This window comes from Myotis myotis, unplaced genomic scaffold (assembly GCF_014108235.1).
Source record: "Myotis myotis isolate mMyoMyo1 unplaced genomic scaffold, mMyoMyo1.p scaffold_m19_p_18, whole genome shotgun sequence".
Classification (NCBI taxonomy): domain Eukaryota; kingdom Metazoa; phylum Chordata; class Mammalia; order Chiroptera; family Vespertilionidae; genus Myotis; species Myotis myotis.
In genome coordinates, this window is record NW_023416322.1 from 10,015,588 (window position 1) to 10,039,201 (window position 23,614).

The 23,614-nt window shown below is 50.0% G+C and overlaps 1 protein-coding gene across 1 annotated transcript; it reads right to left on the minus strand.

Moving 5' to 3' along the window:
- Positions 1-3,192: 3,192 nt before the first annotated feature.
- On the minus strand, positions 3,193-23,010 carry PIGR (polymeric immunoglobulin receptor). Its single transcript, XM_036344756.1, has 11 exons — positions 22,897-23,010; positions 14,388-14,483; positions 13,215-13,556; positions 11,214-11,867; positions 9,647-9,985; positions 8,591-8,914; positions 7,483-7,702; positions 6,960-7,081; positions 6,210-6,347; positions 5,790-5,848; positions 3,193-4,773 (listed from the first exon to the last, which is right to left on the minus strand). Exons 2-11 carry the CDS (start codon positions 14,428-14,430, stop codon positions 4,678-4,680), a joined length of 2,337 nt encoding a protein of 778 aa, XP_036200649.1. The 5' UTR covers positions 14,431-14,483; positions 22,897-23,010; the 3' UTR covers positions 3,193-4,677.
- Positions 23,011-23,614: the final 604 nt, after the last annotated feature.

Here is a 23,614-nt window from a genome sequence, read left to right on the forward strand (position 1 = left end):
AAGCTTTCATGAGACCCAGCAGGAACCGAACTCATGGAAGTGCTTTAAGAGCCCTTGAACATGCGATGTGTGGGGCTGTCACTTATCAGAGAATTTCCAAAACTTCATTCCTGGATGTTACATCCCAGGTTGGTTCCCAGGGCCACACCCCTGGGCGCTGCTGCCTCTGGTGCCCACAGGGGACTGAGGCTTCTTCCCACATCCTTCTGGGTGGATGTGGCTCACGGCCTCCAGGCTCCTCAGTGGTCCTGTGCACACCCCTCCCCCTGGCCCCTACACACCAGATTTATCACAAGCTCTCCAAAACACAAAACAATGACGTCCGCAGTGGAAATCGAGAGTGAGGCTCAGAGCAGGTGCAGAGGAAGCGTGTGTGGGGGCGGGCAACCTGCCCTGCCCACCCTATCTGTGTCTCCACCGGCCCAGAGCAGCTGTACTCATGACTTCCTGCAACCACACTCGGCCAACGTGTCAGTGGGCAGCCTCAGGCCTCTGATTAGAGTGAAGGCCAGAGGCCACAGGTCCCCTTAGCCTCCATCCTTCCTGACTTCGAGGGCTCTGCCACATAGCTGGGCAGCTATGGGTTCCATGTCTGGGACTGCCTTGGAGAGAGAGAACAAATGAAGGAATGTGTCGTAGGTGTGATTGTGGGCGTGAGTGTGTGTGAGCATGAATGTGTAGTGTGTAATATGTGAGAGTTGAGTGACATACAGCTGTAATGTGTAAGTGTGTGACAGTGTGAGGTGTGCAGTGGGAATGTTATGTGTGATGTCAGTGTGTGAATGCATGATGTGTGGCATAATGATGTGTGTGTGTGATGTGTGAATATGTGATGTGTGGCTGAGTGTGTATATTGTGTTGTAGGATACGTGAATGTGTGCTGTGTAGTGTGAGTGTGTGATGTGTGAACATGTGGTGTGTGAAGATGAGAATTGGCTTGGCTGTGGCTGGGGCCTGCCAGGAGGTGCTGAGGATGTGTGGGATGAGTGGGTAGGAGAGATTTTCACATCTTGTGTGGCCCAAATAAAACCCTCAGAAAAACCACATTGGGGTGTTAAGAGCAAGAATTAGGGGTCTGAGGACATGTAGACAGGAAGTGAATGTTTCCAGTCTCAAAGCTTCGAGACCTTGGCTTGTCCAGTCTCTGCCTCCACATTGCTGCTCCAGGATCTCACGGTTGAGCCCCAGGGAAGGCTGATGCCTGGCCAAATTGCAAAGTGGGAAACACTTACTGTTTTTCTCTTTACCCTCTCTTATTTGTCTCCCATTTAACCTCATTTCTCCTTCCTGATTCAGGGCTGCTGAATTGCCCTGGTGCTCCTGCTCCCAGGAGAAGATCTGATCAGCTGAAATACACTAATGGAAGGGGGCTTGATGGTCAAACATCCTCTAGGAGCAATGAGTGATCAGAAGGGATGGACAGGATGGAAACATTCAGAGCCCGATGACAGGTAGGTGGAGGCAATAAATAATACACTGGTACCGAGGACTTAGAACACTTCTCCTCTGGTCATATTTAATCTCTAGTAATTTAGGCTTCATTATCCTTCCTATGTTACAGATGGGCGAAGAAGAATATTTCTCAGAAGGTTGTTGTGAGGATTGCATGGGTCAGCATTGCACAGGGCTTCGCACGGGGCCTGGAGTAATGTCTGAGAGCAGTGGAGGTTAGCCATGGTCATCAGGTGGAGATGGTCGTTATTGGTTCTGCTTGACTAATGCTCACCCTGCGTTGGCCTCCCTGTGACCAGGCTCCCAAGGGCCATCTTCTGGGCCTTTTCAGACTGAAGGCTGAAGTCCTCAAGTGGCCCTTTCCATGATCCAGTCAGAAGTCCTGGGTTCTGGTCCTGCCTTGGCACTTTCTAGCTTTGAGCCTTATTAGTATCCCAGGTTGGCTATTAACCCATTTTCTTCTTCATTGAAGGGTTTCTTTGTCCAAGAAGCTGCATAGAATCAGGTGCACTTTGGGGAGTACATTGTTTTACTTGCTATCACCTATTGACAATATTAGTCAAGAATAATATAGGATTGTCTTCAGCTTTAGTGACATATCTTGGCTTTTGATTGTAGGGACTGATATAGGCTGCACAAGCTTAGGATTGGCTGCAGGTTATTGGCATTAATACGGAAGCTGCACCTTAAGCCTCTGCCCCAGTCATGACCCTTTGGTGAGTCAGAGAGCAGTTTCCCAGGGGTAAAACTTTGATAGGGTTTGACACACACCTGTAGCGTTGGGGCTCCTGGACTGATTTGCTCTCATTCCGGAGAAGCTAGGTATGTATTTCCGTTGTAGAGGACAGAGAAATATTCCAGACAACCACCCCTCCTGGCCAGGGAGGAACCCAAGGCTCAGGGCTGGGCACTGCGGTTGGTGGGGCTGGAGGGGAGACGAGGAGGACTGATGTCTGAGTCCTGTCAAGGGCAGGCTGAGGAAGCATGTGGCATCAGCAGCATCATGTTCAAGGCCTGGGTGGAAGCGAAGGTTGTGCCCCACCTCAGGCAGGATAGAAGGCTGGGAAGAACTCTCTCCCAGAGAGAACTCTCCATACACAGAGCCCGGAGGAGGAGTCTGGGCTGGAGTGGGGGCTTATAGGTTCTGACACGTTTCAGTGCTAGAACCTAGGAATGGCCTTAGTAGACAATGGTGGTTTTTTGGTGTGTTTTTTAATCTAATCACTGTCCTCCAAGTGACTTTGGATCAACTATTCTAAAAGCCAAGCTATTCTTTAAGTAGCTTCTAGGTGATAGTCCAGTGGAGGGAGTTTATTTATTTGGTAACTTGAGTTTTGATGAACAGTTTCTTGTTCTTGGAGGATACCCCATTAAGGTATGAAATTCAAGGTCAAGTATTCTATGGATGCTTCACCAAGATTTTTTTTAATGCCTAAGAGGAGCACTGATTGTACCTGCTTTCAGTTTGTTCTGTTATAAACAGTCTTAATTATGTTCTGTTACACAGAGGTTTGGGGTCTTGACCATTGGTGGTGACCAAATTATTCTTTTATTGAATATAATCTTGGTCCCATTTGGAGGGAGTTTCATAGCTCTCCTCAGTCCAGTGATGGAGATAGAAGAGACTTTGTTTTAGATACATGTTATGGGGTGCCTGAAAGTGGGGTCCAAGCAAACTGCTCTGAAAGGGTTGTCTGGGAAACAGAAGGTATGGGGGACAAATGCAGTCTAAGGCTCTTTAATGGAAATCATAGTCTTTAATTATTAAGTCACATTTTTATTTGTTAGCAAGTGCCAGCTGGTTGAGGTACAGAGCTCAGAGGAAGAAAGACCTTAAACCTTAGCTCTTTGGAGACCAGACCCTCCCTTGGCACCATCAAATGCCCTCTTATCTTCCCTTCCACTTGGTACTCTTCTAATACAGGGGCTGTGAGTGTTGGACCATTCTCTTATCCTCTTAGATTCATGTGAGTGACAGAAAGGGAACCGGTTGTCTTACCAGAGGTGGGGCTTGGGAAAGACCAGCCTCCATTTGCAATTTTGTCTTCCTCCCCCGCTCCCTCCCCTTCTGATTGTTCTAGAATCCTGATTTCACGAGGAGAGCAGGGGCTCTTGTAGAGAGATGCCTGGCCAAGAAAACAGGAGTCACCAAATCAGTGTAACTCATTTGGTGCCCCTGAGCAAACCTCTTCACCTCTCAGGACCTCAATTTTCTACCCTGTAAAGTGTTAAGAATGTGTATTTAAGGTTTGTTGTATATATGCCCATGATACGGGATCCCTAAGGCCTCAGGACTCCAGACATTTTCTGATTTGTCCCAAGGTGGACAGAGAGGTGAGTATACCTGATGAGGATTTAGGTCGTAGTGAGTACAATACACTGAGAGGAGCTGTGGCTTCCAAGGACTCAGTGAGGTTTACACAAAGGCTGCAGGCTGGGTGTGCAGCATCTCTGTTCATTCTGCTAGATGCCTGGGTTCTGGTGAGGATTAATGTATGTGTGTGTGTGTGTGTGTGTGTGTGTGTGTGTGTGTTTTCATTTTTATTTATTGATCGATTTGAGAGAGAGAGAAAGAGAGAGAGAGAAACATTGATTTATTGTTCCTTTCATTGGTTGCGTCCTATATGTGTTCTGTCCAGGGATGGAACCTGCAGCCTTGTAGTATCAGGATGACGCTCTAACCAACTGAGCTACCTGGCCAGAGTTCATATATGTATTTTCAATGAAGGAAAGAAGAAGAGAGGATGGGTGGGAGGGAGGGGATAAGAGATGAAGGGATGGAGTAAAGAGGAGAATCCCATTGCCATCCCATAATAAGGGTACAGAGAAGCCCTGAATGGCCCGCCTTTCTAAAATTACCTCCCACCCTTCCTGAGCTATTTTTCTTTTCTTTTCTTTTTCTTTCTTTTTTTTCTCTTTTTTTTTTTTTTTTTTTTTTTTTTTTTTTTTTTTTTTTTGAGGAGGCCTTTCTAAAAATTGCTTCTCCTTCCACACCTTAGTTGTCTCATTAGAAAGACGTTCCCTCAGGCAGGAAGTCCTCACGTCGCCTCACCCCCAGCAGGAACAGCGAAGCCAGGGTTGGAAGCCACTGAAGAGGGACTAGGCAGGAAAAGCCTGGGTGGGGTTGCGTGCAGGCAGCGAGCCCTGCCGAGCTGAGGGCCCGAAGGATCAATGTGATTCTGAAGGTGATTGGCAAGGGTGGAAGGAGGAGGCAGGGCGCTTGGCCTAGGCTTTGCTGGGGCCGTCTTGGACGTTGGTCGCCATGTTGTTCGCCTGGAGCAGGAAGGCCGTGTGGGCCATGTCAGCTTCCTCCTTGGAAGACTGAGGGGGAACGAGAGAGGAGTCAGTGTTTGGAGAATTCGCTCAGCAAGCGGGGTTGGAAGGAGAGGATGCACTAAATATCCTGCGTCCATCATCCTGGCCCCGCAACCCAAGCCTGTGTTGACTGCCTGTTCTTATGCCAGCCCCCATGCTTACCAACAAGAAACGGAAAGTCAGCTTCTAAAAATATCTCCCTCTGGTCTCACTACCTCCTTCCGACACATGGAGTGGAACCCTCTGCTGCCTGGGCCTGTCCCCGGAAGCTCTGCCCACACAGTTCATGAGGGCAAGGGGTCTAGGCTGGCAGCAGCCACGTTGGGTGAGTGGTCCAGGCTTCCTCTACCCGCCCAGGGACACAACACAAGACTGGAGGGGAAAGGCTGTCTCCAGAACTAACTGGTTCCCATCATTGTTCCAAATGCGGGGCTTGGCTGCTGTGAGGGAGAGCAGACCTGATAAACACTGTCACCTTGGGGTCAGGGAGGCTGAGGGGAGGGTGATAGTGACCCAAAGGCAGGAGTCCCCTCTGATAGGATTTCAAGTGAAGTCGCACTTGGTTGGGGTGAGGAGGGACATCTAGTGACTATCAGATTGCCCACCAGCCTTAAATGTCTTCCAGGCCCAGGCAAAAGGCCAGTCATGAGCAAACTCTCAAGGGAGGGTGGGTGACATGAAGCCCATGGGCCCCAGCCCAGGAGGAGCACCTGCCTAATCACCAGCCTTTCATATTTGACCTTCCCATGCTGCGGCCAAACTTCATGCACTTGCCTTGCTCCTCCCCAGCCTCCCTCCCTCCTGTGTGCATTCAGCCTATAAACATAGTGCATCTACCTGCCCAGTGCCACGCCAGTAAAGTGCGTCTCAACCTCAGACATTTCTCCTGAACACTGCTCATCCCGCCTTCCCTGCTCCGACACAGCCCTACTCTGAGGTAGTTTTTCCTGTCTAACTGCGGTCCCTCATACTGTGTTTCTTTGTCACCCAAGGGAGGCCTCCTTCCCCCTCCTCACCCTTACCCTCTTGGCCTTCTTGGGCTCTTGGGTCTCCACAGTGTCCTTGGTGGTGGCCGTGAACTCTGTGTGAAGAGAAGGGGGTGAATTAGCCCTCACTAGTCTCCCATTCCCACCCCACACAGAGTCAGCTCTAATTCTTTTTTAAAAAATATGGTTTCATTGATTTTTAGAAAGGGAGGAAGGGAGAGGGAGAGAGAGGTAGAAACATCAATGGTGAGAGAGAATCATTGATTGGCTGTCTCCTGCACGCCCCCCACTGGGGACGGAGCCTGCAACCCGGGCATGTGCCCTGACTGGGAAGCGAACCAGCGACCTCCTGGTGCATAGGTCTATGCTCAACCACTGAGCCACACCTGCCGGGCAGAATCAGCTCTAATTCTTGCTCTCCCAGGGGTCAGGCATCCTCTCAAGTGAGGGACATACCATCTTCTCCTCCGAGAGATGTCTCCTGAGTGATAGTGGTCGTAGAGGCTCCCATGTTGTCATTGGTTCCAAAATCCCTGGAGTTCTCCAAGTCCGTCATGCTGAAGTCTGTCCTGTAGCTTCCAATCGAAACCCGGTCTGTCAGGGGAAAGAGGGGTTGGTGTAGGGATGGGATTGAGGACATATGAGAGCAGGGCGTGCTGCTTCTTTCAGAGGGAGCCCCCCAGGACAGCTGGGGGGAGGGGCAGGGTCTCTGGCTGCTCATCTCTGTGACCCAAAGCAGACTGGAAGTGTTATGAGTCTCCTCCCAGTCTCTGTTCATGAATAATCAAGACTCACTAATCCCTGGTCTGTTTGTCATTCTGAGACCTTTCCGTGCACAGCGCCTCGCGTTGTCTTCTCATCAGCCCTCTGAGGTGGTATGATGATCTCTGTCCTGAACCGTGAGGTGTGAAATGGGACACCCAAAGTCACACATCCAATCAGTTCTCAAGTTAGGCTGGAAGTGCAGGTGCCCGAGCACCCTGCTGTTCTCTTTAGCAGCTCTGCCTCTGAACTTGGACCTGAGCCAGCGGGGGGTGGCCTTCCAGAGATAGCAGCACTTCATGTAAGTTTGGGGCCCCTGTGGGTTTATCTTTCCCCACCCTGCTTCCCCTGAACCTCTTCTTGAGTTTATGAAAGAGCAGAGAACATGGTAGCCCCCCACCCAAGGGGTGGGAGGTGGGGGGCAGGGAGCATCCCAGGACTCACCAACATTCCTCCTATGCCGGGCTCTAACCACCGCCACCGCCATGGCCCCCAGTGCTAGCACCAGGGCCAGGGGCACCAGCGTGGAGACCAGCACTGTGGAGCTCCCTCCTTGTCCCGCCGAGCTGGAAGAGAGATTGGGTGCATTCGTCATGGAAAAGGAAACCTGGGTGCCCCGCGTTGTGCTGGCGTTGGCTAGATCTTCCTCTCAGGTTGATCCAGACCTTCCTCCTGTTAGAACCCTCCAGCTCCATTGTGCTAAGAAACCTTCCCAGCCACGGCAAAGACAAGGGCTGGGCCTTCTCTGCATCCCAGACCTGGGAAATTGACCTGGGCGGTAAACACTGCCCTAGCCCCTGGAGAAGGGCCGAGAGCACCAATGGCCTCTCCCAAGCACCACAGTGGCAGTGAGGGCTGCCCCATGATCAGGAAGCGGACAGGCTCTCCTGCTCAGACCTGGGGGCCCAGCCTCAGGTCCTTGTCCTCTGAGATGCTCTCTGAGTGAGAGCCCCAAATCCTTCCTCACCTGCCAGAGTCTGCAGATGCTTTGCTCCTGTCCTCTGGGTTTCCATTATCCTTCACTGGTTTGTCCTCTGCAAAAAGGCTGGGATCTTTAATGACTTGGTTCTCGATCACCTTGACACGTGGCTCTATCACCTTGACAGGCGGCTCTATCACCTTGACAGGTGGCTCTATCACCTCCTTGCCTGGAGCCGCCGCATTCACTTGGCTGACATCTTGGAATGCTGGAGAGAGCAGAGTGGGGCTGAATTGTGGCTCTTTACGTTTGCACTTCTGAGGCTAGGGAGTCTGAGGAGTGGGACTTTATTGTGACTCACAGGGTCAGAGTGAGATTTCAAGGCTGTTAGGGTAGGGACCAGGATGACATTAGACGTAGAGGAATGATGGTCTCTTGTTTGTCACAAATGACCTCTGCCCCATTAATACCAAATTCATTCTTTATTCTCATCTACAAGGCTCCGTATCATAGATCCAAGTGTGCATAAGGGCTGACCCACCCATCATTTGAGAACAAGGAGATTTTTCACAGCTTTAAAACCCTGCCCAACGCCTCCTGACTGTAGGGCTGGGTGCGATAGTGCTGCCCCCTGGTGGGAGCATGGCACTTTGTTCCTCAGTGAGGCAGAACAGTAGGCCCCAGACAATTGCATTTCTAGAGGGACTAAAAATACCCGCATTAGGGATAAAACATTTCAGGTGACATTTAAGAAAGAGGTGTAAAAGGCAAACTTACTAGAAGAGGTGGCCTTAACTTTCTTTCTCAGACCTTGCAGGAGAAGGCATCTGTCTATAGAGACCCGGCTTTGGCAGAGTGTATTGCATATGACAATGACTTAGAAATTTCTATATAAAAAGGAAGATCTCTACATATAGAAAGGTTTTCAAATGGCCCAGAGGGGCAACTATGGGACTTGTCTTGAGGTTAAATGGCAGGCCTGCTATTTTTTTCTTGGTTTGTGTATTTATTTGGGATGCCCCTTTTGGAGGGCTGAGACTCTGTGGGGGCTAAACCTCTTCTATCCCAGCCTCTTGGAGCCAAACCTGGGCCCCCACCCAGCAGGAGCCTTTATCTGGGGTCCCGGGGGAAGCAGGCCTTGGCCTTGAAGACTCACCCTTCGCCTTCTCCTTGACCTCCACGTAGACAGCCACGGTGTCTCCGAATTGGGGCCCATCCTTCACCCCACACCAGTACCAGCCCGCATCCTCCTCGGTGACTGGTTTCAGGATCAGGGAGGTGAGCTGGTTGTTCGGGTCACAGTTCACAGAGGCCTGCCTGGAGGCCTCGTTTTGGCTGGGCAGGACCTTGCAACCTTTGTTGCTCCACTTGCACCAGTATTTCTCGTAGGAGAAGAACTTGCATGGCGAGTGGCAGGGCACCTTGAGAGTGTCTCCCAGCCAAGCAATGGCTTTCTCGGGTGCCTTGAGGTTTGGCTCTCCTGGAGCAGGAAGGGAGGGAGGGAGAGAGAAATAGGCACAGAAGTTGGCACTGGTGACGATGCTGCAAGGAAATGGCTGTGGTGGGGACCTTGGTCCAGCTCATTTCCTTTTTGGACAGCATTATAAAGAATGGCATTATAAGACATGTAATTATGCACCCAGGTAATAATTTTTAGGAGTGACCACCAGGAAGTAATCAGTCTATCACAGAACAGAGAACCTCGCACACTGGCTTCAGTTGGCTTTCCTTGTTCTTCTTTCCTGGACTCAATACAAAGGCTGGGCTCACTTCAGATAGGATGAGCTATGTGTGCGGTAGTCTGGAGTGAAGGCCAAGAGCTGGGAAGGGTGCTTGCTGCAGGTCTGAAAGCATGACCTCTGCACAGGCAGGCTCTCTCCTGGGGTCTGTCCCACCAGCATGGAGGTGGGTGAAGTAGAAGAAGAGTGGTAGGGGGTGATGCTATTGCTGACTAGAGGAGCACTGGGCTGCCTCCCTTCCCACTTGCCCAGTTCAGCTCCTTTTTTTTTTTTTTTAATCCTCATCTGAGAATATGTTTTTCTATTGATTTTTTAGAGAGAAAGAAAAACATTGATAGGTTGCCTCCTATATATGCCCCAACTGGGGGTTGAATCAGCAACGTGGGTATGTACCCTGACCAGGAATCGAACTCACTACCTTTTGGTGCCCGGGCTGATGTTCCAATCAATTGAGCCACCCAACCAGGGCTTACCTTCCACAATTTTGAGCTCCACTGTGAACCACCAGCGAGTATCACCGCTGGTCAGACACCAGTAGAAGCCAGCATCCTTGGTGGTGAGCTGGTTGAGAATGACCGTGTAGGTGCCATTGCCTGGCTCTTCATGCAGGACGAGCCTGCCCTCGTAGGGTTTGCTCTGCTCCTTAACCAGCCCCTCGTTGCTCACCAGCTGTGGGCAGCCACTGTTTTGCTCATTCCAGCGACACCAGTACTTCTGGCTATTTTTATCCTTAGGGTGGTAGGGGCAGAGCATGGCCACAGAGCCTCCTACCACACCTTTCATCACAGAGACAATACGTGGAATCGTCGTCTCTAGAAGGGCAGAGATGGCATGGAAGAATGTCAACATGGTCTGAGCAGGCTCTTCCCTGGTCTCACTCAGGGTGAGGTTCATAATAATGACCTCACCTGCCCCAGAAAGTGAGAAAGACATTCCTAATGTCACAGAGCCTGTAGCTGGAGTTGCCCAAACAGACCCCTGTAATCGTCACCGCTAGTCAGGACATCTTGCTCCTTCCCCTACCTTATTCTGAGCAGAGACTGGAAGGAATTTAAGAGAGACTACCAGCTCCTCTCTTTGCCTTCTTACAAAATCTTCCTGTATATAACTTTTGCCTGTTTATTCGCTTGTACCACAAAATTAGCCTGACGCATTTTCTCCAAATTAAGAAATTATATTTAGAACAGTGTGATTTAAAATACAAACTCTGTAGCACAGATAAGTTTAATTGTTGAGGACCCCAAGGGCCCTCCCAAAGAGAAGGACAGCCCTTCTCCAAGAAGTTCATACTGAGGTTCAGTGAGATCCTGGGTGACTGGAGTGGATGAGGAATGTGGTAAGGACCCCACGCCGGACAGAGAAATGATGCCCAGGGAGTGTGAGCCCCTTAAAAGGCACAAGGGCAGTAAGTACTGGTTTGTTGTTTCTTATGAGGATAACTCCATGCAGAGTGCTCTGGGGTGAGAGAGAGCAGAGATTTAAGTATTTCGCCATATTGGTGGCTCACCAAAGTAGAGCTTAGTAAGCCAGATCTTGCTGAATAACAATTAATCCTAAGAGATATTGGGGAGGAAAATTCAGAGGTAGGGTGTTGCCTTCCTGGGAAAGCTTTGAGAGCAAGACAAACCACTGATTCTATCATCTGAGTGTAAGTCAGGAGGAGCCATCTGCTAAGAGTCAGGGAGAAGGGACAGATGGGCCTGCAAGCCCTGGGATGCCATGTTCTGTCCTCACTGTGGCTCTCTGAAGCCCAGCCAATCTACAAGTCTTGCTTCAACCAGGAGCTTCACTCTCCGCATTTCTATCAACCAGGGACAGCCATCAGAATGATGACAGAGAAGAACTAAAAGATAACACGAGGCAGAGGCTGTGTTTCCTAGTTGTCCTGTACAGCTGCCCACAAAGCATCCAGTTCAGGGCTCATCTGTGAACAGATATTGTTGACTGACAGATGAAGACTGAATAGACTCACCGGGAGTGAGCTAGGCTCTCACCTGCCAGAGCGCCCCACCTCTTCCCTCCCCCGCTCTCGAGTCTCACCTTCATTGACGAAGAGTTGCCAAGCCTGCATGGGCGAGCCTTCCTGAGGCTCCCCATCAGAGTGGGCTCCACACAGGTAGCTCCCAGCATCCTCTTTCCTCAGGCCAGTAATATGCACACTGAAGAAGCCCTGGTTCTTGAGAGTAATCAGGACCCTTCCATCAAAGGCCTGAGCCCTTGTCCCCAGGGTGTTGATGACCACTTCACAGGCTTTATCTTTGTTCACCCGGCACAGAAATTTGGGCAGACGTGCCATTTCGGGGTCCACGGCACAGTCAAAGGTCGCTGAGCCCCTCAGGTCTCCATAAAGTAGCTCAGGCTCAGGCTTCAGCACTTTGAGGTCAACATTGCTTTTGTCACCTCTAGAATCATCCCCAGCCTGGCAGACATACTTCCCGGCATCGCTGAGCTTGACTCGGTTGATGATGAAGCTGAACGATAGTTGGCTGGTGTCCTGAATAGTGATTTGAACTCTGTTGCTGTACTCAGGGCTCTCATACCCAGTGGAGTCGGTGACTAGGACACACGCCTCGCCTGTCTTCTTGCACACAGACTTCCTCTGCATAGCATTCTCGGACGTGAAAGGGCAGTTGATGGTCACTGTTCTGCCCAGGTCTGCTGTATAGACTTGAATGCCGTTTTGGAGCCCGGGACCTGCAGGATGAGGAGCAGGAGGTGAGTTGTGATTTCACTTTCTGGAGACATAGGACTACTCAGTGTTCCCAGTGAAGGTCTGGGTGAGCCTGTCACCCTTACTGCTGTTTCCTCTGTGAAGCGCCTCCCCCGCCCCCTCCGCCCCGCAAGCTGGCATTAATCTTTCCATCTTCTGTGTTCTCCTTTTACTTACATCTATATCACATACATCCAGTCTTGTGTTTAGTTAATTATGTTCCCCACAGACTGGAAGTCCCTCGAGGACAGATGCTTTACACATGTTCAACTCCCATGCAGGACCTAGCATGATGCCTCTACATAGTAGTGTCCAAATTAACGTGCATTAAAGTGAGCAGAATGAATGTCAGCACAAGGGGGTGGATTTCAGTGTATTGTGAGAGAGTTTCTAAACTGTACAGCAGTCTAAACATGGAATGCACTTCTTTGTGAAGTAATGAATTTCTGCCATTTATAGTGTTTGACTGGTGGCTACATCCCCATCGCCTCCAGTGTTCTCCTGGCTGTCCTATATAGGGCCAACTTTAAGCTCTCCTTAGCTCTTAAGACTCTGATTTTATGAATCTCCACAACCACCTGAATTAACTCTTTATTGGGTCCACAGATAATACTAAGCACACCCCAAAACAGAAAAACATATCTTTGGGAATCCCTCAAAATGTCCTCCCTTAAGACCTTTCTCTTTTAATTTCCCTCCATTATCTAAAATGCCCTTGTCATTGAAACCTTGTCACAAAAATCTTTTTTTTTTTTTTTAAATTTTCTCAATTAGAACAGGCTTGTTCAAAGGCCTGTCCTTTCAGAGCCCTGGTCTTTGGAAAAGAAGTGGCCATATAGTTTATGCTGAGAGTGTTGATGGACTAATGGGTCTTGGATAAAAAATGCATTTGCAAAGAAGCCTTCTGGTGACCTGAGGTCTTGATCTAAAGGGTGCACTGGTAGCAGGAATTTAAGGATCCCTCTGCAACTCTCCCTGCCTTTTCTACATCCCTCAGCTCATAGACCTCCTGTCCCACCTCACCAAACACTAGAGTTGTTCTCCTAATGTGCTTGGAAGCTAGGGCCTCAGTAAAACCCTAAAATGTAATAGGCCCCAAAGATCTAGAAAAGTCCACCTGCCCCCCCTCCCCCCCCCCCCAGATAGGTGCCATCTGTCTCATTCTCATGTTTTGTTACCAAAGGTCCTTGCCTCCAGAGGGAGGAGGACCCACAGCCTTCCCCAACTCATACTAGGCTACCTTTCCCTCTCATCACATTCTTCCTCCAGCCCTCCCATTGCACCTGGGATGATTCCCTCTCACTCTCCCACAGAAGCCCAATGATCCTCACCTTGGATGACCTCCAGGTTCACATCAAAGTACAGGCCTTGGTTAATAATGCCTAAACCACACTTGTAGTGCCCAGTGTCATTCTTGGTGAGATGGCCAATGTCTACCACAAACATGTTGCGCTCTGGGAAATCGGTGATATTGGCTCTGCCCTCATAGTCCTTGGAGAAGTAGCTGTCCGAGATGAGGGTAGTGCAACGGCCCCTGGCTCCCTGCTTGCACCAGTACTTCCGGGAATGCCGGTTGACAGAGGTGGCTGGGTAGAAGCATTTGATGGACACTGAGCTGCCTTCCACTCTGCTCACCTCCTGGGGGCCGAAGATGGGACTTTTCATGGAGACCACTGTGGGGACAGAGAACAGAGGCTTTCTGAGGCCGTGGGAGGTAAAACCTGCTGAAAGAATGCCGATAGCCCACCTTAAGGAGATGACATTTCCACCCAACACACAGGCCTTCAGTGGATTATTTGCCTGTACTACAGCTAGACAATTGCTGCTATTGGGTAAAATAAGTGATTAATCATTAAATTCTAATGATAATTTATTAATGATAATCATTTGAAGGACAATGAAATGTAAACTTTATTTAATGACTAGAGACCCAATGCACGAAATTCGTGCAAGAGTAGGCTTTCCTTCCCCCGGCTGCCGGCACCAGCTTCCCTCTGGCACCCTGGACCCGGGCTTCCCTTGCAGCCCCAGCTTCGTCCAAAAGGACATCCGGTCTAATTAGCATATTATGCTTTAATTATAGATATCCCTTGGTTATTTAAAAAAAAAACAACACTTGTAGGGTGCTAAACTTTTGCATTTACTGTCTGTTATTTCCTTATTTTCCTAAAAAAACACATTCTAGATTATTTTTTTTCTAGATAAAAATATTGAGAGCCAGGAAGGATAAGTCATTTTTTTCCCAAACCCCATTCATCTCATAGAGATGTTTGGCTCAAGGTCTAGGTCTTTTTTATAATTCCCAGTGAAGAGCAGACCCCTGGCCTTGAAATGAGAAACTTCCATTTCTGTTCCTGATCCGTAATCTATTTTCCCCATCACCTGTGTGATCCCTTCTTGAGGGAATAGACTTTTTGAGAGGGGCATCCCTGGGGTGGGCCTGATCCCAGCATCCCCAGGGAACTGGATCCTGCAGGGAGTGGGCCGGGACCTGGCAGACGCACCTGGGAGAACAGCCAGCAGGCAGGTGAAGAAGAAGAGCGTCATCGTTGGTGGCTCCCTCTGGGCTGTGGGGCCCAGGCCAATTTCTTGCTTGGATGCTGAAAGACAATGACATGAAGGGATGAAGCTCCTATGCCTTCCAAGTCTACATGACCTTAGAGTTCTTGTAACACCAGTTTGGTGTTGAATCTCCAGTAATGGACATAAATCCTATTGAAAGAATGAATGGCTGCGCCTTTCCCATTAGAACTCAAAGTCTTGTCACCTCACAGTACTTTTCGTTCCTCCGAAGTGATCATGTATATTTTTATCTTCTCAGCTCATCTGCAACTTTCTCTGGGACGGGTCACAAGTACCATTTCTTCCGTATTTCCGCCTGGGAGGCACGGTCCTGAGCATGATCTGTCAGATCTCAGGAACGGCTCGCTGGATGGTTGGTTCCTACCAACATGTGGCCCCATCTCTCCGTCTCAGCTGCCGTCCTGGGAGGTGGAGGGGGGCTGCCATATTTTATGGTGTGTTCATATGAGTAAAGCAAGCCCCATAGAGAAAGCTTAGTAAGGATTAAAGTTTCAAATGTAACAATGATGGGCATAACCACCATCAACTGTTTTCTTACATGTTCCAGGCACTGTGTGAAATAATGTCGGTGTATTGTCTCATTGAAACTTGATATCAGCCCTTATGAGGTAGGGATTCTTATCCACATTTTACATAGGAAGAAATGAAAGCTTAAAGATTAAGCGCTTTTCTCAAGGTCGCAAAGGGTCAAGTGTGTGGGTGGGTAAGGTGGGCAAGATTTGAACTCAGCTTTGCTGGACTCTCATAACCTCTCCCACTGCACCGTAATTACACCTCAAATACAGCAGTGTGCTTATCCCACGAGCTTGTTCCTGTTATTTATTTATTTATTTTGGTTAATCCTCGCCCGAGGATATTTTCCCATTGATTTTTAGAGAGAGTGGAAGGGAGAGGGAGAGACGGAGAGACACATTAATGTGAGAGAGACACATGGGTTGATTGCCTCCTGACCAGGGCCGGGGAACCTGAAATCGAGGTATGTGCCCTTGACCAGAATCTAACCCGGGACCTGTCAGTCCGAGGGCCGACGCTATATCCACTGAGCCAAGCCTGCTAGGGCCTTATTCCTGTTATTTTAGACTCCTCATTGCTCTAAAGCCCTGTCCTTTACACTATTTCTCTGAAGCTTCATAACTTCCCTTTAATAAGACAAAACAGATAGAATTATAGCCATCTTATGCAGAAGAAAATCAAGATCTTGAGATGCTAAATGATACGCCCATGATTCCCCAGAGACTTGGTTCTTGCTATCCTGCCTGGAGCGCCTGGGCAGACGAAAGCCACTCAGAGGGTGCAGCGCACGTGGACCTTGTCGAGTCTGTGGACACAGCCCAGAGCTGGGGAGAATTGAGGGTCCCAGGGCCCAGTCTGACCACAGCTGTTTTTAGGACACAAGCTGCAGCCCAGGGGAGGAGAGGGGAGTCTCCGCTTTCCCACAGACTCTGACAGGCTTTAAACTTTCCAATGAACTTGAAAGCAAGAGTGTTGAAGGAGAGAAACATGTTAACTGAGCTTGGGCAATAATGAGCCACCCCAAACATAAGGAAGCTCAAAGCAGTAGGGAGTCAGGACCGCTCTCCCAGGCTCCCCTTACTGCCCAGCCCTCACTGCCCAGCAGCAACTCCCTTCGCTAGCCTGAGCCAAAGGCAATAGAGCTGTTTATCTTGGTTATTTCTTTTCCTTGGGGGAATTTCCCAGCAAGGAACCTTTTTATTTCCTTGTGTAGATAAAGGTACTCTGTTTCTCCAGTTCTTTGGAAGAGGAAGGGGAGCAGGATGGGGGGTAGGGGGGTGGGGACAGATATGGGTGTCAGGTGGCAAGTTGAGGCTCTTGATTCTGGTTAATTGCCCTGGACCGTTCACACCAGGCCAATGATTAACTTCTGGAGTGGGGCCTTAGCCAAAGGCCACATCAGCCCCACCCTGGAGGGGCTCAGGGGACGCTGGAGGGGGGACCACCTGTTTGAGCAACTGGAGTCACGGTGAGGGAGGCTCCCAGGTGGGAGTAAGTGTCAGAAGGCTGAGAAGTCTGTGTCCTCTGGGACACATGGCTGCAGAGTCTGGGGGAATCTACCACCTGCCATTTGCACTGGCCTTGGGTTCAGTGGCAGGTGGGAGGACAAACTGCCACTTGCTGTTTTAAGAGCCACCAGCAGTGGCTCTCCATGGTTCTGGTTCCTATTCTCTATTTAGATAAGCCAGCTTCTTAATATTTCTGTGAGACTGGAGTGAGTCTTCCCATGGGCTGAGCTGGGGATGCAGCCCTCCTCGAATGGGTAAAAGCGATTGGCCCTGGTCACAGAGAGTCAGATGCCAGGGTTTGCAACCGGCATCCGGATGTTCAGCCCAGGCTTCCTCTCATGTGTGACATGTTTGGATGGCTGTGGGTGTCCGGGTTTGGGGAGGATACACACGTGTACCCATGACTCTTTGCACAGCCATGGGCCAGAGATGCAAGCATCAGGCATGCACAGCTGGAAGGGCAAATCTGGCAGAGGGTGGTCTTGGAGAGGAAACACAGTCTAGTCCCAGGGGAGATGATGGAAGGGCAAGGGCGCCCACTCTCTCAGGAATAGGAAATCTTTGCCCAGAGCTAAACTAGAAGCACAATTTCTCTGCTAACAGCCGAAAGAAACTTGGGCTTAGAGAATTATTAGGGATCTCTTCCTTGTGAAATCAGACTTCCTCTCCAGGAAGGATTTGCTTAAGGAAGGAAGGAAAGAACATAACCTTTAGTGGGTACCTCCTATGCACCTGGTGCGTTTCTAGCCTCTTTTCTTACATGGCTTCATCCGTCTCCACAACAGCACAGAGGCAGATACTATTATCTTCATGTTGCTGATGGAAAATCCAAGCCAGGGGTCCTCAAACTACGGCCTGCGGGCCACATGCAAATACAAATATTGTATTTGTTCCCGTTTTGTTTTTTTACTTCAAAATAAGATATGTGCAGTGTGCATAGGAATTTGTTCATAGTTTTTTTTTTTTAAACTATAGTCCGGCCCTCCAACGGTCTGAGGGACAGTGAACTGGCTCCCTGTTTAAAAAGTTTGAGGACCCCTGATCCAAGGGTAGCAGGGGTGGGCAAACTTTTTGACTCGAGGGCCACAATGGGTTCTTAAACTGGACTCAGAAGGAGCTGCGGCCGTGTTTCCCGACGTTGCCATGTTAACACTGCTGCTGGTGAAGGAGCGGAGGGGAGAGCAAGAGAACCCTCCGCTCTTTCGGCTCCGCAGGCCGGATAGAACAGCCGAACGGGCCGGCCCGCGGGCCGTAGTTTGCCCATGGCTGGGTTAGAGAGATTCTTGGCCCCAAGACCCATAGCAGAATTGGATCACTACCCTGTTATCACTCCTTGCATGAGCAGAGGGGCCTCTCCTTTTGGGATATACATAGGCTGGTATATCACACATGAAAGTACCTTTCTAGCCCTTAAAATAGGAGTTGTTTTTCGCTGCTGAGGCTGGTGTAATCTAGATCATTCTCTTTTTACCAAGCCACTGCCCTTGATATATTCATAATATAAGTCTACACAGCTGTGGAGTGGGGCATGGGTATGTGATGTGCTGGAGAATAGTGATTGTCTCCTTATGAAATTAACCTAGCTAGCTTCTGTTCAGTTAGTATAATTAATTTTTAAAAAATATTTTTATTGCCGAAACCGGTTTGGCTCAGTGGATAGAGCGTCGGCCTGCGGACTGAAAGGTCTCAGGTTCGATTCCGGTCAAGGGCATGTACCTGGGTTGCGGGCACTTCCCCGGTGGGGGATGTGCACAGGCGGCTGATCGATGTTTCTCTCTCATCGATGTTTCTAACTCTCTATCTCTCTCCCTTCCTCTCTGTAAAAAATCAATAAAATATATTTAAAAAATATTTTTATTAATTTCAGAGACTAAGGGAGAGATAGAAAGATCAATGATGAGAGAGAATCACTGATCAGCTGCCTCCTGCGTGCCTCCCTTTGGGGATCAAGCTCACAACCAAGGCATGTGCCTGACTAGGGATCGAGCCGTGACCTCCTGGTTCATAGGTCGATGCTCAACCACTGGGCCACACTGGGCAGAATGACTGATCTTTAGCTCTCATCGCTTGAGTCCAAACCTTTGTCCATCCAATGTTAGGCTTCCTCCCTTTTTGGAGGGTGAGGGGTCTCCTGAACAGGTCCTGGCATGGCCACTGCTGAGCTACCTGTCCTTTAGCAATTCTGGGCTCTTCATTTGTTTGGTATACAGGAGAGGGCCAGGGGAGCCCTCTCAGGGGTTTTCCAGCACTCCGGTGCAAGGCCCTCTGGGGATGGAGAGGTTGGTATTTCAGAGGGGCTTCAGAGGGGACAGAGAGCATGCCCTATGGGGACTTAAAGCCAAGTGGCAGTGGCTGACAACTTGTGAGTGTGAACTTGGAGGAGCAGAAAGCTTGGCACTCAGAGGCGTGAAGAGAGCTGGCCTGGCTGGAGAGGGGGCCTCCCTTGGCCTGTACTGAACAACCCCTTTCCCTACTCTTGAGTCTCATCTCTCATGGGTGCAGGGGCTGAGTACAGACCAAACTAGTGGTTCTCAACCTTCCTAATGCTGCGACCCTTTAATACAGTTCCTCATGTTGTCGTGACCCCCAACCATAAAATTATTTTCGTTGTTACTTCATAACTGTAATTTTGCTACTGTTATGAATTGTAATGTAAATATCTGATATGCAGGATGTATTTTCAGGGGCCGTGACCCGCAGGTTGAGAACCACTGGCACCAGATGGAGCCCAGAAACCACAGCACCTCTAGGGAGGGAGAGCAGTCTGTGTGGTTTGGAAGGGCCTTAGGCTTGTGATGACAGGTGAGAGCTTAGGAGAATTTATATAGTCTATGGAAGCCCTAGAGCAGCCGTGGGCAAACTACGGCCTGTGGGCCGGATCCGGCCCGTTTGAAATGAATAAAACTAAAAAAAAAAAAAAAAAAAGACCATACCCTTTTATGTAATGATGTTTACTTTGAATTTATATTAGTTCACACAAACACTCCATGCATGCTTTTGTTCTGGCCCTCCAGTCCAGTTTAAGAACCCATTGTGGCCCTCGAGTCAAAAAGTTTGCCCACCCCTGCCCTAGAGTGTGGCTGTCTCCAAGTAAAGGCGATGTCGAGGGAAAGGAATTGGAACTCCAGAGGGCAGGTAGATGGAGAAAGAATAGCCGAGGGGATTGAAGAAGGTATGAGCTAGAAAGATCCAGGACTTTCTGGTCCTTTCCCTGTCTAAGTGGCCTACTATCAATGGGAGACTAAAGCAGAAGTTAAGCATTTGAAATACCAGCTCCATGAAGCTCTGGGAATAAGCCTTTCAACAAAGACTTAGAATCCTTGTTATTGGCTCCATCCCCCTCTACCTTGATGTGTAGGTATTTATCTCATCCACCGTGCCAGAGAGCAGCTCCTTGAAGTCAGTGGCCAACTAGACCAATCTCTCCATCCCCAGAGGGCCTCGCACCAGAGTGTCTTGCAAGGACCAGCTGCACAGCAAAGGCCGATGGGATTGGGAATGTTACATCCTCTTAGCTCCCCTTTGAGAAGGAAAATGTCAGAATTAATTTCTCTCACTTTGCCAAATGCCTTCTTGGTCCTGGGCACTAAAGGGACAGTAGCGTGAAGAAGAGCCTGGAGGATGGAGGACAACCCAGAGGCCAGAGCCCTGCTCTGTCACAGGCTACAGAAGACCTGTACCACTGTGCTTCACTCCCTCAGAGCTCCTGACGCTTCTAGATCGAAGGGCTACCGTGGGATGGGGAAATAGGGAGGGGGATAGTGGGACAGTGTATATGGGGGCACTTTAAACAGTATAAAGTTCTCCTCAGCTTTAAGACGTTGCAATTACTCAAGCACAGGAGGACTGGGATCCGTGCACTTGACTTTCACGGTTCCTGTGTCCTTGGAGAGTGGCACAGAGCATGGGCTCATCAGCTCGGCTCTGAGCTCTCTCCCTTTGGGGCTGCATGATTTGGGGGCGGAGTCTTTAAATTATTTGAGCCTCAGTCCTCACCTGTAAACTGGGGATAATTGTACCGAGTGTAGAGTTGCTGTAGGGATGAAATGGAACAACATATGTAAAGTCTTTGGTATGGTGTCAGAATTTAAAAAGTGTTAGTTTCTTTTCCATCTCCTCTCTAAAATCAACACAGTCTCCTGTTTTTCTCATCTTAGAATGAGAAGAGAATAGAATTCTATTCACTGAGCATCCTTTGAAGAAGGGTGTGTGTATATGTGTGTCTGTGTGTGTCTGCGTGTGTGCTGCTCAGATTGGGGCCAGCATGGCCTGAAAGAGGAGACATTTGTTATGTACTAGGATTGGAATGGGGGACAGTATTTACAGTTAGCACACTCTGAGTAATTTCCTAGTGCTTTGCATATGTTAACTCATTTAATCTTTGCAGACACCCTATGAGGTAGAATTAAACAGGCAAACTCATTTCACAGAGGCACAGAGAAGTTATAATCTTGCCCAGCTGGTAAGTAACTGCGATGGGATTCAAATGCAGGTACTCTGGATCGAGAGTCTAAGCTCTCTGCCACTCTGCTATACTGCGGGGCCTTGACGTTGAGGGGAAACAGTTGGGAGAAGGAAATCCAATCGTAGAGAAGTTAGTTTCGTTCTCTGCCCTCCACCTTTCACAGAAGACTTAGTTCCAGCGGAGGAACACCTAAACCCAGAGGTAGCTGCCGACAAGACGTTTCTTCCTGGAAATAATAATGGCTGCTATTTATTGGGCACCTACCGTGTGCAGGGCATGTTACAGTTGTTTCCTGTAACCAGACACTCCAAAGCTTCTCTCTACCACGTCCTACTGTGTCAAGGCCAGGGTCTGGGCGACCGTGGCCTCAGCCCACTCAGAAGGGCGAGACACAGATTCGGGGAGTCTCTGCTAAGCACGTGCCTGGGTCATGCTACTTTTCAAAAGTTGGTTATTTCGTTTCTCAGGTGATGTCAAAATGTCCCCATGACCACATCAAATGCCTGGGCCAAAATGTCATCGTTGGTACATGTGGGTGACCCGACACCACTCGCACTAGCTCACGGAGTCTTAGTTTCCCGACTATAAGATGCGATTGTGACACTTACCCTGCCTACCTTCCGGGTGTGTTTCAGGCGGGAATGAGATTAGAGCTGTGGGTAGGTGGATTCACTACGTGGAAGTTGCTGCTGTCACTCTCTTTATAAAACAAAGCCACCAAGATCGAGGGCTGCCCAGGGAGAGGCAATGACTGCAGAGCGTAGATGCTCTCCTGACTCCTGGTGCATGGCTCTTTCTGCTGCAGCCCCACATCCAGGCCAGAAGGAGGCATGCAGAGCGCAGAGCTGCTCCGGGCAGGCCAGACAGCGGCCTTCTACCCTATCCCGGGAATCCGCACATCCCCTCTCCAGATGCTAAGGAACCTGTCATTCCCCTCATGAAGGGGAGAGGGACAGCTGTGTCCAAAACAGAGCCAGCAGCTCGGGCGACCCCAGGCCTCAGACAGTTGCAGGAAGGGAACTGGGGTGGTGAGGATGGAGCTTGTGCTGGAGGCGCAGGGCTGGCTTGGGGACCCAGTCAGGATGGGCAAGAGGAAGGGCATGTGGAGGAGAGGCCTATGTCTGCAGAGCCAGGAGTAGCATCGGGATGCCAGAACGCCAACTGTCCTGGGGAGCGGGTTCTATCCACCTTACTCGCTCACCCTGGGAGGATCTCATCTTCCCCACCTTAGCAAAGGCAGAACAATATGGTGCTACACCTCATGGAGCAAAGCTGGGTTGAAATTAGGCTCTCAGAGCTTCCTCGAAGCTCCAGAAAAGGGGCTGCATGAGCCCTCACCAGGAAGCTGGAGGAGGAGAAAGCGCCATAGGCTAGAAGAGTCACTGCTATGTGCCGGGCACTTTATACGCATTATCTTATCCAGGTCTGTCTGATGCTCACAAGTCCTTGAGTAACTGAACTAAGTCAAAAACACACCCAACAGTTGTTGCTTTTGCTCGGGAGTTTTCAAAGCAATTTCCCACATATTTGAACCTCACATTTCAACCTCACATCCACCCTACGTGATGGCTGTTATTTTTATCCACATTTTACAGGGGAAGACACTAAGGCTCAGAGAGCCACGAGGGGACTTGCCTAAGGCCACACACTGCACCTGTGGAGGCGCGAGCAGGGAACTCAGGGCTCAAACTTGGAGAACAGCCACATGTGCTGAGCACAGGCATCCCTCTTCCCACCTGCAAAATTCCACACACAAGGGGTGCGGGCCTCCACACACGTGCGCCCCTACCCATCTCTCTGGGATCTGCACCTCTACTCCCCAAGCAGGTGCTCAGTCCGGCGCTGGGAGGCTGAGAGCTGCGAATGTAGGGGGTTGCCTACGCCACCATCCCAGACCCTTCCAGCTGGCATCCCATCTGGGGATCCCAGAGCAGCCACACTTACTTTTAGAGACTTGCTTCTCTCGCGTCGAGTCAGTTTCGGGGGAACAGCCTGCTGGCGAGTCCACAAGCCCTGCCTTCCTAGGAGCTGCCAGCAGGACACTGGGCGCTGCTGCTGCCCAAACTGAAACTATGCACAGTGCTTGGCCCACACCTGGGTTCTTAAAGGGACACTCTCCACAGGCGTGGCAGCCAGCCAGGGCCACGTGACTCCCACAGATCCTTGCTTTCCTTCCCCTTCAGCTTTCTGGGCTGCCTCCACTGCTTCCCCTTGACCTTGGGGCGACTGTTACCTGGGAAGCCCCACATCATTGCAGCTATAGGGTTTGAGAGCATGAAGGGCCCTTCTGCCACTTTCTAGCTGCCAGGCCCCAGGCACGTCGCCTTCATATTTCTTTTCAGATTCAGGGAAGTAGGGACAGGAACACCAAACCTGAAGGTTGAGGGTATAACCCGATGTTAGATGTAAGACACCTGGCCCAGGCCATGGTATGATATTGGCATGGATTGGATAGGGCACAGATGGCAGGGATCGGTCTCAGCTCCCACTCACTTGGGAACACTGCCCCCCAGTCCCTAGGACACAGCCTGGGTTGAGCGCCCTCTACACATCTTCTGCGGAGCCCCCTGACCAGCGTCAGTGCTTCCGGGATCTAGGGGGACCGTGGCTCTTCCCTTTCCACTCCTAGAGGAATGAAGACGCTGGCTGCCGCCGGGCTCCC